Source organism: Mus caroli, chromosome 14 (genome assembly GCF_900094665.2).
Source record: "Mus caroli chromosome 14, CAROLI_EIJ_v1.1, whole genome shotgun sequence".
Classification (NCBI taxonomy): Eukaryota; Metazoa; Chordata; class Mammalia; order Rodentia; family Muridae; genus Mus; species Mus caroli.
This window is the reverse complement of record NC_034583.1, coordinates 55,802,686-55,819,316: the sequence shown is the minus strand read 5'-3', so window position 1 is coordinate 55,819,316 and position 16,631 is coordinate 55,802,686. Positions and strand designations below refer to the sequence as shown.

The window sequence follows — 16,631 nt, the reverse complement described above, 5'->3', positions numbered from 1 at the left end:
AAAAAAAAAAAAAAACTGCTTCAGTCTGCCTTACTCCCCACTGCCAAAAGATAAGCTCTCAGGAAAGGGGCTGTGCCCTGTGGACTCAGTTGTAGCTCCCAAATAAGCTTGGCCAAATTGTCTATGCAACATTTGTAATAAAGTATTTCCATGTCAAAGAAGGGCACATTTTTTACTCATTTTAACTTACATAGCAAAATAAGACCGTTCCTCCTTTGCTAGCCCTAAGTTAACTTTTGCATATCTACTACTCTTTGATTTCTCTCCAGTTTCACCTAGATGTGAAAGACTAATTCCAAAAAGGGAGGTTTTCCTCTGTGGTGGCCAGTTAGCCTTGGCATTTTCTTCCAATGCTTTGGGCTTGGCTCGGCACTAGGAGGCAACTTTGTAAAGCGAGCCCTGCTTCTGTGGGTTGAGCTTGAGCACCTCCAGGCATGGAGATTTGCTAATAGGCTTGCCCAGTGGTATCTGACCACACTGCATGAGCTGGCCCCTCACACAGATCTCTATTACACAAACACATCACTAAAGCTCCGGAAGCACTGACTCAGAACCCACAATCACATCGCCCACCACAAAGGCCATGTAGCTTTGAGTTTGCTAAGAATGCCTCCTGCAAAACTGGATTTTCACCAAGAATGTACAAGCAAATTATCTTGAGTTGGGAGAAAATTCAAGGAATCTAAACATTTTCCTTCAACAGCCACACACTTGTATGCTTCTGCCCTGCTTGCCACCATTTTTTTTCCAGACAAGGTATTACTTTCACCCAGGCTGGAATCAAACTCATGCTCCTCTTCCCTCAGTTTGCCATGTGCTGGGATACAGGAATGTGCTTAAACTCCCTAGCAAGCCCCACTCTCGTAACAGCTTCTCCTTTTGCAACACACACATACACACACACCATGTAGGTCATCAAATGCAATTAATACTTTGGAAGCATTAAATGGTATTATTAAGAAGCTGGAAATTTTCATCACCAAGTATCATTTAGTAATTAAAACATCGAATGTGAATTCACTTTATCCCAAAGACACTGACATTTATAAATACCCCTACATGCCACTCAAATGCAGCCTTTAACACATAATTAGCTATCTGCAATTCTTTATTAGCTCAGGGCTTTTTGCTTATTCATTTATTTTTTTTGTTGTTGGGAGTGGTTTTCTTGAGATGGCATTTTACCCTGAAACCCAGACTGGAACGAAAGGCGATCCTCCTGGATCCTCCTGCCTCTGGAATGTTGGGATTACCAGAGTGAGAAGCCACACCCATAGCTCAGTATTTACCAAATAAAACTCCCACCCCAATTCTGTCAACTGGTGGACAGACATCAAGAGAGGCTTTTCACAGGAGTGTTTAGAATGTGTCAGGGCTTACAGTCTAGGACACACACCCAAACAACCAGTGAGGTTTGGAGAGCTTGAAGGCTGGTTATCCAAGAAAACATTTTAAGGTTATGAAGAGAAGGCTCAATAGGTAAAAGTGGTTTACTCAACACGAGAATCTGACTTTGACCCTCACACCCACCTAAAAAGCTTAGCATGTTTGCAACAAAATGGCACGCTCTGGGCTTAGGGATGGACTGCATCTCAAAAAATAATGTGGAGAGTGAGCGAGGAAGACACCTGGCATCATCCTCTAGCCTCTGCTTGCACACACTGACACACACATGTACATACATAACACAACGGCCATATACTACCTCTGTGAAAATAAAGCTGCAGAGTTCATTCACAGCAGTATTATTCATAATCTCCAAAGTGGAAGAAACCTAAGAATCCATTACTGATGGCTGGATAGACAACACACACATACATACACCCGGCACGAATAACATTATTCAGCCTTTAAAAACAAACAAATTTGTTATATTTATTTTTGAAACAGGATCCCATGTAACTTAGGCTATATATGTAGCTGAGGCTGTCCTTGAACTCCCAATCCTCCGGTCTCTACTCCTAAGTGCTGGGACCACAGGTGTGTGACACCACACTCACTTCAGGGTTGACCCTTGGGGTAACTATGTTACACGAATGAAGTAATGGCAGAAAGAGAAGTACCAGAAGATTCCACCTACATGAGTCCCAGAGTCAGATTCACAGACGGGAAAAAAGAATGGCAGGTTCAGCAGGCTGGATAGGAGTTAAGAGTTAAGAGTTAAACAATTGCGGGGGGGGGGGGGTGCTTTATTGGGGAGGTGCTTTATTGGGGGGGGTGGCAGGAGGAGAGGCAGGGCCTCACACTGTAACCCAAGCTGGCTAAAACACTTGCAGCAATCCTCCAGCCTCTGCCTCTGGTCTCTACCTCCCAATTGCTGGAATTAGTTATACATCACCATACCTAATTTTACAATGTAAAAAGGTTCTCTCTGCTCATGGATGGTGGTGATGGTAACGCAATGTGAAATGTCCGTAATGTCTCTGACCACGACACTTAAAATGGTTCAAACATACCCAAATACTAATCAGTATTACAATAAATAATATGGGCACATTTATTCACAATGAAACCTAAAGTAACAAGATTGAGAATTAACACTATGTCTGACAACCAATTAGAAACCTTCAGTAATACATTAAGTTTGTGTTATGACTAAGCAGGCTTTATAATCCTCAGGGCCATGGGTACTTTGATATATTCCTAAACCTTTAAAAAAAAAAAGGGGAGGGGGGTGCTGGAGAGATGGCTCAGCAAGCAGGTAAGAGCACTGACTGCTCTTCCGAAGGTCATGAGTTCAAATCCCAGCAACCACATGATGGCTCACAACTACCAGTAATAAGATCTGACACCCTCTTCTGGTGAATCAGAAGTCAGCTACAGTGTACTTATGTATAATAATAAATAAATCTTAAAAAAAAAAACTTTGCCGGGCGTGGTGGCGCACGCCTTTAATCCCAGCAGAGGCAGGGGAATTTCTGAGTTCGAGGCCAGCCTGGCCTACAGAGTGAGTTCCAGGACAGCCCAGGCTACACAGAGAAACCCTGTCTCAAAAAAAAAAGGGGGGGGGGCAGGAAATATACTGTATTAATATTAAAGGCCCCCAAAATACTATAGGTCAGTATTCCCAAAAAGGATGCACATCAAATTATTCATGATATTAACTATCAACAGCTGACACCTCTGCTTACTCAGCCAGTGTATTAGTCACTCTGTAAGAGTGAGCAATCATTTGAAACAAGTCTTTCTTCGATGTACAAATCGGCTGTGGCTTGTACCCCAATGACTTCATATTAAAATACGGGCAGGGCCTGGGACACTCCCTTTATGTAACGCATATGCTGTCTGAGGAAATGGATCTTGCACTTGTGAGTGAAGTATCAGAGATGCCCATTTGGTATTCTGCCTTTCTGGTTTCCACACCAGATTGCCCACACCCAAACACAGAGACCCTTCCTCTTCTTACCAGGCTGTCACTAAAAAAGCTAGCCCTAAGTGACTCAACACCTCTAGTGCCCACTTTATAAAGGAAGATAATAACTTACTTATGATATTCACTTTTCTTTTTTATTTATTTATCTATTTAATTATTTATTTGTTTATTTATGTATTTATTTATGTGAGCACACTGTAGTTGTACAGATGGTTGTGAGCCTTCATGTGGTTGTTGGGAATTGATTTTTTTTTTTTGACTTTGGTTTTGGTTTTTTTGAAACAGGGTTTTTCTGTGTAGCCCTGGCTGCCCTAGAACTCACTCTATAGACCAGGCTGGCGTCAAACTCAGAAATCCGCCTGCCTCTGCCTCCCAAGTTCTACGATTAAAGGCGTGCACCACCTGACAGGAATTGAATTTTTAGGACTTCTGCTTGCTCCTGTCAACCCCACTGACTCCGGTTGGCCCCACTCACTCTGGCCCAAAGATTTATTTATTATTATACATAAGTATACTGTAGCTGACTTCAGACACACCAGAAGAGGACATCAGATCTCATTACGGGTGGTTGTGAGCCAACATGTGGTTGCTGGGATTTGAACTCAGGACCTTCAGAATTTGAACTCAGTGCTCTTACCCACTGAGCCATCAAACCAGCCCCCATATTCACTTTTCTATTTTAAAATCTGCAGGTAATGTGTGGTCTTGTTTTCAAGTTCCAACCCCTCACTTATCTACACTGCTTATGGAAGCAGTTTACACTTCTCTGGACTCCTCTGTCTGACTGTGGCCCAACGTTCCAGATCAGGGGCTAAAAACTAGCAATACCATGTAAGTAAAAAGCAAACTGGGAGTTGGCAAGATGGCTCAGAGGGTAAAGGCACCTGCCATCTAAGCAGATGACCTGTGTTTCGCCCTCAGGAAGAAGAAAACTGATTCCTACAAGTTGTCCTCTGACCTCTGCATGTGCTGTGCCACACGTGCTGCTCCCCAATAAATACAAGCAATACTTTTTTAAAAAAGATTTATTTATTTGTTCCATGTATGTGGGTAGACTGTCACTGTCTTCAGACACACCAGAAGAGGGCGTCATATCCCATTACAGATGGTTGTGAGATACCATGTGGTTGCTGGGAATCAGTGCTCTTAACCACTGTGTCATCTCTCCAGCCCACATGTAATACTTTTTAAGGAAAGCAAAATGGACTTCCTTATGTAAGACATATAAATACATATTGGAAGTATGCTCTACCTTTATATATCAGTGAATATCAAAATCTACTCAACTAATAAATGACGGCAATGGATTGAGTTCTACTATGGGTGAGCACTGAGGAGATGCAATAAGAGATGATGTGGGTCAAGGAAAGGAGGGGTCAGCATGAAAACTTTCAGTAATTTTATTTGGCCTCAAACACAAAATATGCACACTCAAAATCACAACCAAACCTCAAGATTTAGAAATGGGTGATTAAGCCGGGCGTGGTGGCGCACGCCTTTGATCCCAGCACTCGGGAGGCAGAGGCAGGTGGATTTCTGAGTTCGAGGCCAGCCTGGTCTACAAAGTTCCAGGACAGCCAGGGCTATACAGAGAAACCCTGTCTCAAAAAAAAAAAAAAAAGAAAAAGAAAAAGAAATGGGTGATTAAAACCCTTGGCTGGAGAGATGGCTCAGCAGTTAAGAGCACTGACAGCTCTTTAAGATGTCCTGAGTTCAATTCCAAGCAACCACATGGTGGCTCACCACCATGTGTAATGAGTTCCGATGCTCTCTTCTGGTGGGTCTGATAGCTACAATATACTCACTTACATAAAATAAAATAAAATAAAATAAAAATCTTTAAAAAAAATTAGAACTGGTGTATGCCAGAGCACAAAATGAATATACTCCTCCATACAAAAACCTGTACACCTGCCAGGCAAGGTAGCACAGCCTGCAATGCCAGCACGCCACAAGAGAAGGGATGCAGAAATGGGGACGGGCCACAGAAGAGCCTGAATCAAAAAGCTGAACTTACCTCAGGCAAGGTGGGTCACTTAATCCCAGCATTCTGCAGGCAGGGACAGGAGGAACTGTGTAAATTCAAGGCAACTTGGTCTACAAGGTGAGCTCCAGGTAAGACAGAGCTACACAGTGAACCTACATCTCAAAACAAACAAAAAATCCACATAAACAAAAAAATCTAAAAGAAAAACCCTAAACCTCATAGCAGCTTGACTCATAATAGTCAAAAGACAGGAACAAACCAAATGCCCACCAACTGGTCAGTAATAAACAAAATGAGGCACAATCAAATAGTATTCAGACATACAAAGAACGGAGCATTGGTTCATGCTATACAGCATGGGTAAGCCCTAGATTCATTATGCCAACTGGAAGAAGCCTGTTGTATGAGTCTATCACTATGAAACACCAGGACAGGAAAATCCACAGAGACAAGACAGGATGGGAAGTGACAGCAGCAATGGCCACAATCTGAATGTCCCAAAACACTGAAGGGAATAATTTTGGTACGTAAACCTATCTAATTTTTAAAAGGAAGAGGAAGAGCCAGGCACATGAAACTATTCAGGAGGCTAAGTAAGGCCAGCCAGGACAAGAAGGGATGGAGAAAGGAGAGAGAAGGGATTTGGGGGATGGGGGGCAACTTAGAAAGTCCCTAACCCTACAGCCCTCAATAGATATAAAATATTGCTGGAATCCTTCAAATGCTTTATATTTTCTTTCAGACAGGATTTATTGTGTTCCAGGTGGCTGCCAAGGATAACCTTGAACTCCTCCTTCTGCACCACCACACCCATTTTATATGGAACTGGGGTGGGAGCTAGGCTCTATGCATACTAAGTGAGCCCTACCAACAGAACTACAGCCACAGCCCTCTTCAAGCTTCAACATAGTCTACACACTGTCTCTGATTGTTTCAGCTCACACAATTCTTCTCGCTTTCAATCTTTTAATCTTTCCAAGAAAATGGAACTCTCTGGGCCTTCCCATTAAAGAACCATCCTCTTCCTCCTCCCACATTTCAAAGTTTTCCCTCTCCAACGGCTTTCTGTATATAACTGGCCCAAATGTCTCCTAGACTTTAAGAAGAAACTAAATAATTAAGAGGCTGGAAAGGCCTAGCGCTGGCTGCCTGGCCCTCTAGACCACGCCTTTGCCTTCTCGTCCCTGAGGAGCTGACAGAATATTCCCATAGACTCACAGCCTCAATATCGGCATGCCCAATTGGTATGCTCAACACACTGCCTACACCCCCACTCCATCACCAAATCATCCATCTAGCTAGATGATGTTACTATGAAAATTACCATCAACACCATGAGGCCAAAACAAATGCCCATTCCTGTGATATCTGACTCTAGGCCAATTATTCTGTGATACATTTTGTCTCCATGATCTTATACAGCATTTCTGCCCCTTGGTTCTCTTGGGTTCCTTTGGCCTCTGTGACCTCTTCCCTCACACAGGCCCTAACATAAATTCTCTCTTCTACGGTAATGACTCCAGGTCTGTACAGATTCTTAGTCTCTCTTACACAATGCCTCTGTCCATTTAACTGTGGGTAACCACTGAGTGTCTTCCCGGCACCTGTAACAGCTAACTCGACAGGTGCAGATACTGTACCTGGCACATCCCCATTGACTCAAGCCGGCTAATGACTCAGAGCATGGTTCATTGTCTCCAAGACCTCCCCTAAAACCTGCCTCTCCTGCACTTGTTGGCAAGAGCCACCAGCATGCACCCCATCATCTAAAGCAGACCTGAGGTGGATTCAGTAGGCTCAGTGCTCCAAGGTGAACACCATCTGAACTCACTTCATTTGTAGCATTCACTGGAACCCCTCTACATCACCACCATGGGCCTTGGAGGCAAGGAAGACAGCCAGGACTGTTAGCAGTGCATGCTCAAACCCAAGCCCTACTGCTCTACAACTGTCATTACTGCACAAGCATCTGCAGCCTGAGCCACCTGCTGTTACCTAAGTTCCTCTGGTCAGGATAGTGACTTACCAGCATGGTGACTTGTGCCTGTGTTTACTCATCACTACGGATGCTGAGGTAGGACTGTTGTAAGTTTGAAGCCAGCCTGACTCACTAGGTTGTACAGTGACACCCTATGCAAAGGGAAGAAAGACCATTCCTCTCAGAATTGCCAGGTTCCTCTGACTACCATTTGTCTTCAGATCTGCCTGGTTCCTGAGAGGCCCAGTAAAAGCACAAGTTCTGATGGCAGGCACCCAAAATACTAGTTTGATTATCCTACAAGGCTAATAATCCCCTTCTCTGGGATTATGAAATATAGAAATTCTACTAAAACATTTCAAAGTTCAGCTTGAAGAATACAGTACGCCTGTGTATTTTCTAAAAACTAGATGTGGGCCAGGTGTAGCAATGCACACATTTAATCCCATCAGATGATAGGCAAAAGCAGTCACATCTCTGTGAGCTCGCTCAAGGCCAGCCTGGTCTACATAACAAGTTACCAGAACAGCCAGGGATACAAACTAAGATTCTATCTAAAGAAACAAACAAAAACCAAAGCTAAAACTGTGCACCAGGCGATAGTGCGCATTTAGTTTCAGGCCCCAGAACAAATGGCTGAGGTGCATATTTTACATATCACAGCAGACCTGCACTGCAAGTTCTCCTAGCACCCCTCAGTACCTATCTGGCACACTCAACCCCTCTACCTTGAACTTTCCATTCCAGCCCAGGGGCTGAGCTGCTCTTCCCTATTTTATCCACGACATTTTGGTCTCTTGCCTATCTTCCTCCCTCTCTGCCTGAGGCTTTCTCTCTTTTCCCCTCCCTTCCCTATTGTCTCCCTTCCCATGTGACTTCCCTGGTCTCCTTCCTTGGGCCCAGTGAATTTGCCTACCAGAGAACAGTTTCCCAATAAACTTGCTTATATATACTCTAATCTGGCTTCAACTGGCTCACTGCACTGACGCAGAATAACTTATCAGTACACGTACACGCCAGCACTTGGGACGCTGAAGCAGGAAAATGGCAAGTTTGCAACCACCCTGCGCTACTTAGATGTTTGCCTTGAGGGGGGGAAAAAACCAAAACCAAAAAATACCAAAGACAGTAAACTCTAACTCACAATAGAAAATAGGAAGTCCTGAGACTGGGCTAATGATAAAGCCACATGAAACATGAAAGGCCCTGGGTTAGAGTCCCAGCAACAAACAGGAACTCAGCACAGCTACTGGAGCACGTCTTTGGAAGATCACTATCAGAGGACCAGCAAGATAATCCAGTCCACAGAAAGTGCTTACTGCAGTCCTGACAGAGTTGGAGTCCCTGGACCTACACACTGGGTGGGGGGAAAAAAAAATCAACTTCCACAAGCCCCAGCACTCCAGAAGAAAACCAGAAACAGTAGTTACTATAGTTTCTCTTCACCCAATACTTGAACTGGATAGGTTAATGAATACCATTTTCTAAGGCTTCCACAGCTTGCATGAGTGAAAACCATTCAGTCATGGATCTTCATATGCTTCCCCACAAGGCACTGTTCATCTCTGCCAAGTTTGTTCAGAGAACATGTCCTGCCATCAGTAAGCAGAGATCAATAAATCCATTTCCACTCAATAAACGCCTCAATTCATCTCCTTAAGTAATAGCTTTATCAGTGCCTTCTCCCGCATTCAGAACTGAAGAAGTGGAAAAGTGAGGGATTAGTCATGGTTGTACAGAGGTGACAGAAATGGTAACACAGGTTGTAACAAAGATGCCTGTACCTTCAGCAAAGAGCTCCAGTCCTCTGTGTACAGACCCAAGTTTCTGTCCCTGGACTGACAGCAGGAATAGTGTTGTAACGGTTGGGGTGTCTCACTGGATATTGGCACATCATGCAGATGTCCGCAAACAGCTACTTTCTGTTTCAGCAAACACTGGCAGAAATTTCCAGCCTCAGCCACCTGTGGTTCCACATTTGTCAGACATCTTTCTGAAAGATCCAAAGCCTCCCTATGATCAACACCAAGGTCAAAACCACCTGGCTTGGCCCCTCACTTCCTAGAGAAACTCTTCCTATCTCCTCCTTGATAGACAGGGCCTTCTAAGTTTCCCATTTCTGAAGTTGCCCCATATCTTTTGAATCAAGGCTACTTGAGTATGGCGAGCCTCCTCTGACTTCTCCTTCACCTGGTTTCATGTCTATCAAGTAGGCTTTAGACCTGCTCAGCTATGGCAAGGACTCAGCCATCTATTGAGTCTTCTGAGCTTGCATGCAAGGCAACCCAGCAATCTTTCTCCTTCATGCCTGTGGCCAAATGACGTCCTAAAAGTCTAGAGAGCTCCGAACCAGCCACCTAAGATGACTTCTGGCCTAGCTGTCCCCAGGAGTCCCGAGCTCCTCCCAGCCCTCCTCACCCCTTCCTCCAGTCAACCCTGCAGAATCCGCCTTTAGGACAGGCCAATCTAGTCTCTGCTGCCTAAACAGGCCTTACTCCTTCATGCCGTGCCTGTTGTGCTTGGCTTCCTCCTCAGAGAACCAAGGTCTTCCCCTCCCACCCAGGGAAATCACAGGCCTCCTGCTGGGAATGTTTGTAACCCAGATCTGCCCTCCAGGAGCAGTGAAGTCTTCCCTAATCACCAGGCATGCAGAGGTCTTTCACTCCTCAAAATTCCTATGTGTCCCTGTCACTCACCTGGCACTTAATAAGTAGCAGTGTGCTCTACCTGTTTATCTTTTTTTCATCATCTCTCCTCACATGACAGCCATTTCCTCATATAGAAACCATACAGCACACTTGAAGACACAGACAACTCGGGGCAACACAAACAAGGTCTGGCAAAATCCTTTCCACAAGAGCAATCCATTTCCTTTCACAGCTTCTGCTAGCCCTGGTCCCCTGGCTACAAGGTTTCTAGTCACCAATGGCCACACTAATAGAGTTACACACAGGGGTTCAAGTTCTGCTCTCCACATAGCATGTCTGTCTTGGCTGGCACTGCTTTCAATGCCTACATCATGGCCCCTCCACTTTAACCACCAGGACCAGGATATCTGGAAATGCTGACTCTTTTACACATAGTTTCTGACTTTTTTGTGTTTTATCTTTAAATGTTGCAGAAAGCCAACTTTAAGCTCCTTGGAAATACCTTCTGAAACAGAGTTATCACACACGCTCAGGAGCGCCTGGCTCAACTTCGGGCATAATTTTTTATTCCATTCCTTTAGCAAAAGTATTTTCCAAACACTTTATAATGGTTTTATTTTTCCTGGCTAATCTTGCACATATTTTTTAAATTGGCAGTTCCTTGATTGAAGCTCCCATGCAATCTAGTATGAGCTAGAAACCTGGCAAGTAGTCAATATGCATTTGCCTATTAAATATTTTTTTAAACTAGCCAATGTAAAATATCAAATCCCTGAAAAGGAGACTGTCCCCAATCTAAAGGGACCTGTGCTTAGAAACCCTTCAGAGAGGCTGAGGAGATGGTTCAGTGGTTACAAGCACTAGCTGCTTTAGCAGAGGACCCAAGGTTCAATTCCCAGAACCCATATCATAATAATAGTAGGTTATAATAGTAATAGGTGACTCATAAAGCCTAGCACTCCAGCTAGAGGGGATCCAACACCCTCTTCTGGCCTCTTTGGATAGTGTACACATATGGTATTACACATGGATGCAGCGAAAAAAACTCATGCACATAAGACAAAAATAAAGGCCTTTCAGATTATTTATAATAAGATATGAAACGGTCTTCTGTGCAGTATGTAGAAGAATGCAAACGTAATCTGCTGAGTTGTACAATCTGAAAGAACAGACAAAAATGGAGCCTGACAGAACAAGACAGTAAGCCTCAACTACACAGCAAGTCTGAGACTAGCCTGAGTCACCTGAGACCCAATCTCAAAACAATACTAAAAAAGGGACATCACCTGCAAATACAAGTCCAAGATCTTTTTTATTTTTTAATATTTTCTTTATTTACATTTTAAATGGTTTCCCCTTTCCAGGTCTCCCCTTCGGAAATCCCCATCTCATCCTCCTTCCCCCTGCCTCTATGAGAGTGTCCCCCCACCCACCCACCCACCCACTCCTGTCTTCCCTCTTAGGAGGCATTCCCCTACACTGGGGCATGGAACACCCTGAGGCCCAAGGGCCTCTCCTCCCACTGATGGCCCAAGATCTTTTAAGAAACATTTACCCTTTTTCTTTAGCAGTTTAGCTTCCTATTTCAGATGACTAGAAGCTGTAATGTTAAGGCCATGTAAGATTACACACACATGTGAGCATAACATCAGAATGAAAACATTAGTGTATGCAAGGCCCTGGTTAAGCCCCCAGCATCACCAAAGGAAAAAAAGGTGGAAAATAGAGGCCAGGAGGAACGAAGGTTAGTTGATTAGCAGACAAGGATGTAGAGAATTTTTTGATTTTTTAAAAAAGCAACTTTACTATGTACACAGCCCACTCACCTCAGAGATCCTTCTGCCTCCACCAAGTTTTAAGATTACAGACATCGACAGAGAGACAGACAGACACAAACACATACACACACACACACACACACACACACACTTCCTTTCTTTATCTTGACAAATTAGCCACTACAACTCTAGTTACCATTAAATTAGGAACTACCACTTAATATTCAATTAATTTTCCCAACCCCACAGACAGTTAAGCAGAAAAACTGAACCCCCTTAAGCACAACCAGCCACTGAGTCACACAAGAATCGAACCCTAAGTCAGGAGCACTCAGGACTAGACCCAACTACTTGACAGCCACATGCTATCCCTTAAAACACTACATTACCCAGAAGCAATGTTTAAACAGAATTCTTTTCAAACTCAGCAAAAAGGAGCTCAATTTTGTTACTCCCTTTTCATAGGAATTCAAGATGCCAACTTAGAAATAACAAGCTTTAAGATTCCTCTCTATTAAGCCAGGCGTGGTGACGCACACCTTTAATCCCAGCACTCGGGAAGCAGAGGCAGGTGGATTTCTGAGTTCGAGGCCAGCCTGGTCTACAAAGTGAGTTCCAGGACAGCCAGAGCTACACAGAGAAACCCTGTCTCGAAAAAAAAAAAAAAAAGATTCCTCTCTATTATATTGCATAATAACCTGTAGATGAAGAAATTATCTATGATGAGCACTAGAAACAGAAGACAGAGTAAGCAAAGAGACTACGGGGCAGCTGCCACTGGTCAATGGGGCCAAACTGTAAACATTCATTTTAAAGTGAGTTCAGCTAGGAGTGGTTGGTGCACCCCTGCAATGCACTCAGGAGGCTGAGAGAGGAAGATGACTGCAAGTCCCAGGCCACCCTGGTCTACACAAAGAGACTGCCTCTAAATAAATAAATGAGAAAAAAAAAAGACTGGGGAGATGCCTGGGTGGTTGGCTGAACTCAGATGGTTCAGTGGATAAAATCCAAGTGAGGACCAGAGTTCTGATCCTTGGCACCTAAGTTTTAAAAAGAAAAGAAGGGTCAGGTGTTGTGGCGAATACCTTTAACCCCAGCACTAAAGATCTGGGCAGAGGCAGGCAGATTTCTATGAATCTGAGGCCAGCCTGGTCTACATAATGAGTTCCAGGGCTATGTACAGAGACCCAGTCTCAAAAAAAAAGGAAAGAAGGAAAAAGGAAGGAATACAAGGAACAGCTAGAAATCATTCAACGAATATCTCAAAACTCTGAGCATTAGTAACAGCCACTGTCAGAATTACAAGCATAGCAAATTAAAGACAGTAGCTTCCTCCCAGTAAGAGAAAACCAGGAAGAGTCCGGCTCTAACTATGGGTGCCAAGCCCTGCTGTGGTGGCTGGTTAGAGGCCTCCTTCAGCACTGACATTTCCAAGTGTTTTGCAAAAAGGAAATTTTAAGAATGTGCTGAACCCTTCCTTTCCGAATCATTCCCAGATATGTTGGATTTCATTTGGCTGTTTTCTTTTTTTCTTTAGTTTTTTTTTTTTAATCGCGGTAATGATCACAATGAGATGAAGTGATCTAAAGATGTCTGGATACTCAAAAAATGGGAGAACTGAAAACTTTCAGACTTCTAAGCTACTCGCTATGTTTTGTGAGAACCTGGATGTGAGGAGACAATGAGCCGAGAGCTTAAAAAGTTCCATCTTCGGGGGAAAAGCTTGCCTCATAGACTTCTGCAGGTTCAAGTAGGCAAACCAACGACAAGAAAACAGAGACACCAACTTCCCAAGGAACAACCAACCAGAGAAATCTTTGTTAACTATTACACCTGCTTACCTCAATACATACACAAAAGGGCAAGGAGACAGAAAAACTATTTCCTACACACTAGACTTTAAACACAGTAAAAACAAACTAGAAACCTTAGAAAATGACTCCTGCACTTAATAATGATTCTAGCTAGTCAGTAGTCTAAGTCAATTAGCTGCAATTCCATCTCCCGGGAGCGCGGCAGCAACCTCAATAACAAGACTTGTCTATAAAGTGTTTTCAAACACATCACCTCATTTTAAGTACCCTGCCCAGTCACCCTCTGGTGAAGCCGCAGAGGCAAAAACCAGCTACTCCCGGGACTCAAGTTGGGCTTCAGTCTTTCCAACTTGGATAGATGATTTACGTGTCCTGGGTTTATCTACTTTCTCTACCCTCCCTACAGACTTCAGAGCATGTCTGAAAGATACAATTTCCCAAGAATCTTGGCACTGAGACTATTTATTGTTGAGATGATGACCATCACTTCAAGCAAAAGAAAAAAAAGAAACCTCTAGACAGTCATAAACCAGAAAAGAACTAAGAAGGCATGCATGCCCTTCCTTTTCTGCAAACAGCCACAAGGTGCAGGTTCAAGGGATAGAACGTGGAAAATCGAAAAGTAGGGCTGTCCGCCCTAAGAGCTGCGTACACAGGAGGACTGCGAGGCCGGAGCTGCCCCAGGCCTGGCGAGCTCGGTGACAGCTGGCGGGGCGGAGGGCTGAGGGCCCGACCGCGCCGTCGAGGGCGCACGCGCGCTAAAGGGAGCCGGCCGAGACCCCCGGGACGCCAAAGCTCTACCACCACAGGCACCTGTCGCCCCCGGCCCGGGACAAGCGCTCACCTCGTCGGTTCATTGGCCGGACCCGTACCGCCACTTTCACTTTGGAGTCTCCCATCGTGCTACTGCCGGTGTTCTCACTGCACCTCCGTCTACCTCGGCCACCGGACAAACTCTCCGAGGCCAACCCGGCGGGCGGGGGCTGTGGGGGAAAAGGGGGCGGGACCGACGAGGGGCGAGGACCGGTGCGTCCCGGGGCATGCTGGGATGTGTAGTTCCCACAAGGCAGGCGGAGGCGCTGGCGGGAAAATTCGCGCGCCGCTCTCTGGAACTTGTAGTCATCTGTCGCCGTTTTACAACTGTGCCGCTGTTCCTGTACACTCCCTCTCCTTTCCTTTCCTTCTCTTTCTTTACTTCTTCCTCTCTCTTTCTTCCTTCCTATCTGTTGCAGGATTTTCCTTGTCCATCCCGCAACACCTATCTTCCTTTTTGTGTGCGTGTGGAGAGTTTTCTGGACATTAAAATTAGCACTTTATGAATGTTAGGCAAGCGTTCTACCCTTGAGTTATATTCCCAGCCTTCCTTTTATTATTTTTTGAGATAATAAAAGTAGAGATAGTTATTAAGAAAGAGAAAGCCAACTGGCCATGGTGTCACAGGCCTTTAACCCCAGCACTTGGGAAGCAAAAATAGGCTGATGGCTGTTGAATTTAAGGCCAGCCTGGTCTATAGCATGAGATCCAGGATAGCCAGGAATATAAAGAGAAACCCTGTCTCAAAAAAAGAAAATAGAAAAAGAAAGAAAGAAAAGGCACTTCTAAGAATAGGAATGGGCTAGTGAGCTGGGAAAATACATACACTGCCTTGTTGGTGTTGGGCCTTTCCCCTTCTGTGTAATGTACTTGTTATTTATTTACTTACTTACTTACTTATTTCTTTATTGGGTGTGTGTGTGTACACATGTGGGAGCATGTGTCAAAAGACAACTTTCAAGAGTCAGTTCTCTCCTATCTACCCTATGGGTCCTAGGGATGGAATTCAGTTATCTGGCTTGCAAGCCAGAACCTTTGCCCACTGAACCATCTCAATGGCCGTGTTTGGAGTTTTGTTATAGTTGTTCATTGGGCGGGTGGGGTTTTGGGTTTTTTTTTTGTTTTGTTTTGTTTTGTTTTGTTTTACTTCTTTTTCTCTTTTTTTTATGTTTATGGATGTTTGCTTGAATGTATGTCTGTGCTGAATTCAGAAGAGGGCATCAGATCCCCTGGACCTAGAATTACAGAGAGTTGTGAGCCACCACATAGGGGCAGAGAATAGAGCCCACTGAACCATCTCTCCAGCCCCTGTGCTTTGGGTTTTGATACAGGTCCAAATGAGTTGCTCAAATTAGCTTTGTACTTGCAATCTTCCTGTCTCACTCTCTCAAGTAGTTGGAATAACAGACCTGAGGCCTCTTGCCTGCCTCTGTATCTAGCCCTAGCTGGTCTGTAAACTCACTCAGTAGACAGACTGGTCTCCACTTCAGAGATCCACCTGCTTCTGCCTTCTAAGTGATAGAGCTAAAGGTTTGCACCTCACCTCACCTCGATTCTACACGACTCTTAAACTCTAGCAATCTGTATTGAGACTACGGTGTCCAAGAACTGACCCTTCATCTGAAAACCTCTTCCTCTCCTTTTTAAGACCTGTGGGTTTGATCCTTGATTTTGATGATTTTTCTCTGACTGCCTTGTCCCCCTCTGTTTCTTTGCTGACTTGTCCTTCAGGATAAATGGATGCATTCAACCTTGACCACAGCCTCTGCATCCTCTGAGTCATAACCTTGGGTTATGGAAGCAAACTTAACTCAAATCCCACTCATTTGCCAACCTGTGGTCACGGTCAACTTATTTGGCGGCTCAAATTTCATCTTTTTTAATGTGTAAAATGGAGACCCTGTGTCACCCAACCTGCAGTGACATTTATCGTGTGAGTCAATGAAACCAAAGTGTAAATACTGTTTATCAGCCTCACAGAGACTGCTGGTTGGTGGTTTGTGCGCCAAGTCTATCCTACAAACATGTTCTGTTTAGCATTAATGACCCTTACTATATGTTAGTAACACTAAATCAAACAGGAATAGCACTGGACATACTATAATCCCAGCACTCAGCAAACCAAAACAGGAAGATTGCCATAAATTGAGAGGAGTCTAGGCTCCAAGCCCCTGCCTCAGCCTCCCAACTACTGGGACTACAGATGTGAGCTTCAATGCCCAGCCCCACTCTAGCTTCTT

At 44.3% G+C, this 16,631-nt stretch overlaps 1 protein-coding gene across 3 annotated transcripts in view; it reads right to left on the bottom strand.

Annotated features, from left to right (window-relative positions):
- Positions 1-14,559, bottom strand: part of Kif13b (kinesin family member 13B) — a 159,657-nt gene extending 145,098 nt beyond the window's left edge. For all 3 annotated transcript variants that reach the window (XM_021181269.1, XM_021181270.1, XM_029469046.1), the window contains exon 1: positions 14,423-14,559. In XM_021181269.1, the coding sequence (XP_021036928.1) occupies positions 14,423-14,477 (55 nt within the window). In that variant the 5' untranslated portion in view covers positions 14,478-14,559. The remainder of the gene's footprint in view (positions 1-14,422) is intronic.
- Between the last annotated feature and the right edge of the window lie 2,072 nt (positions 14,560-16,631).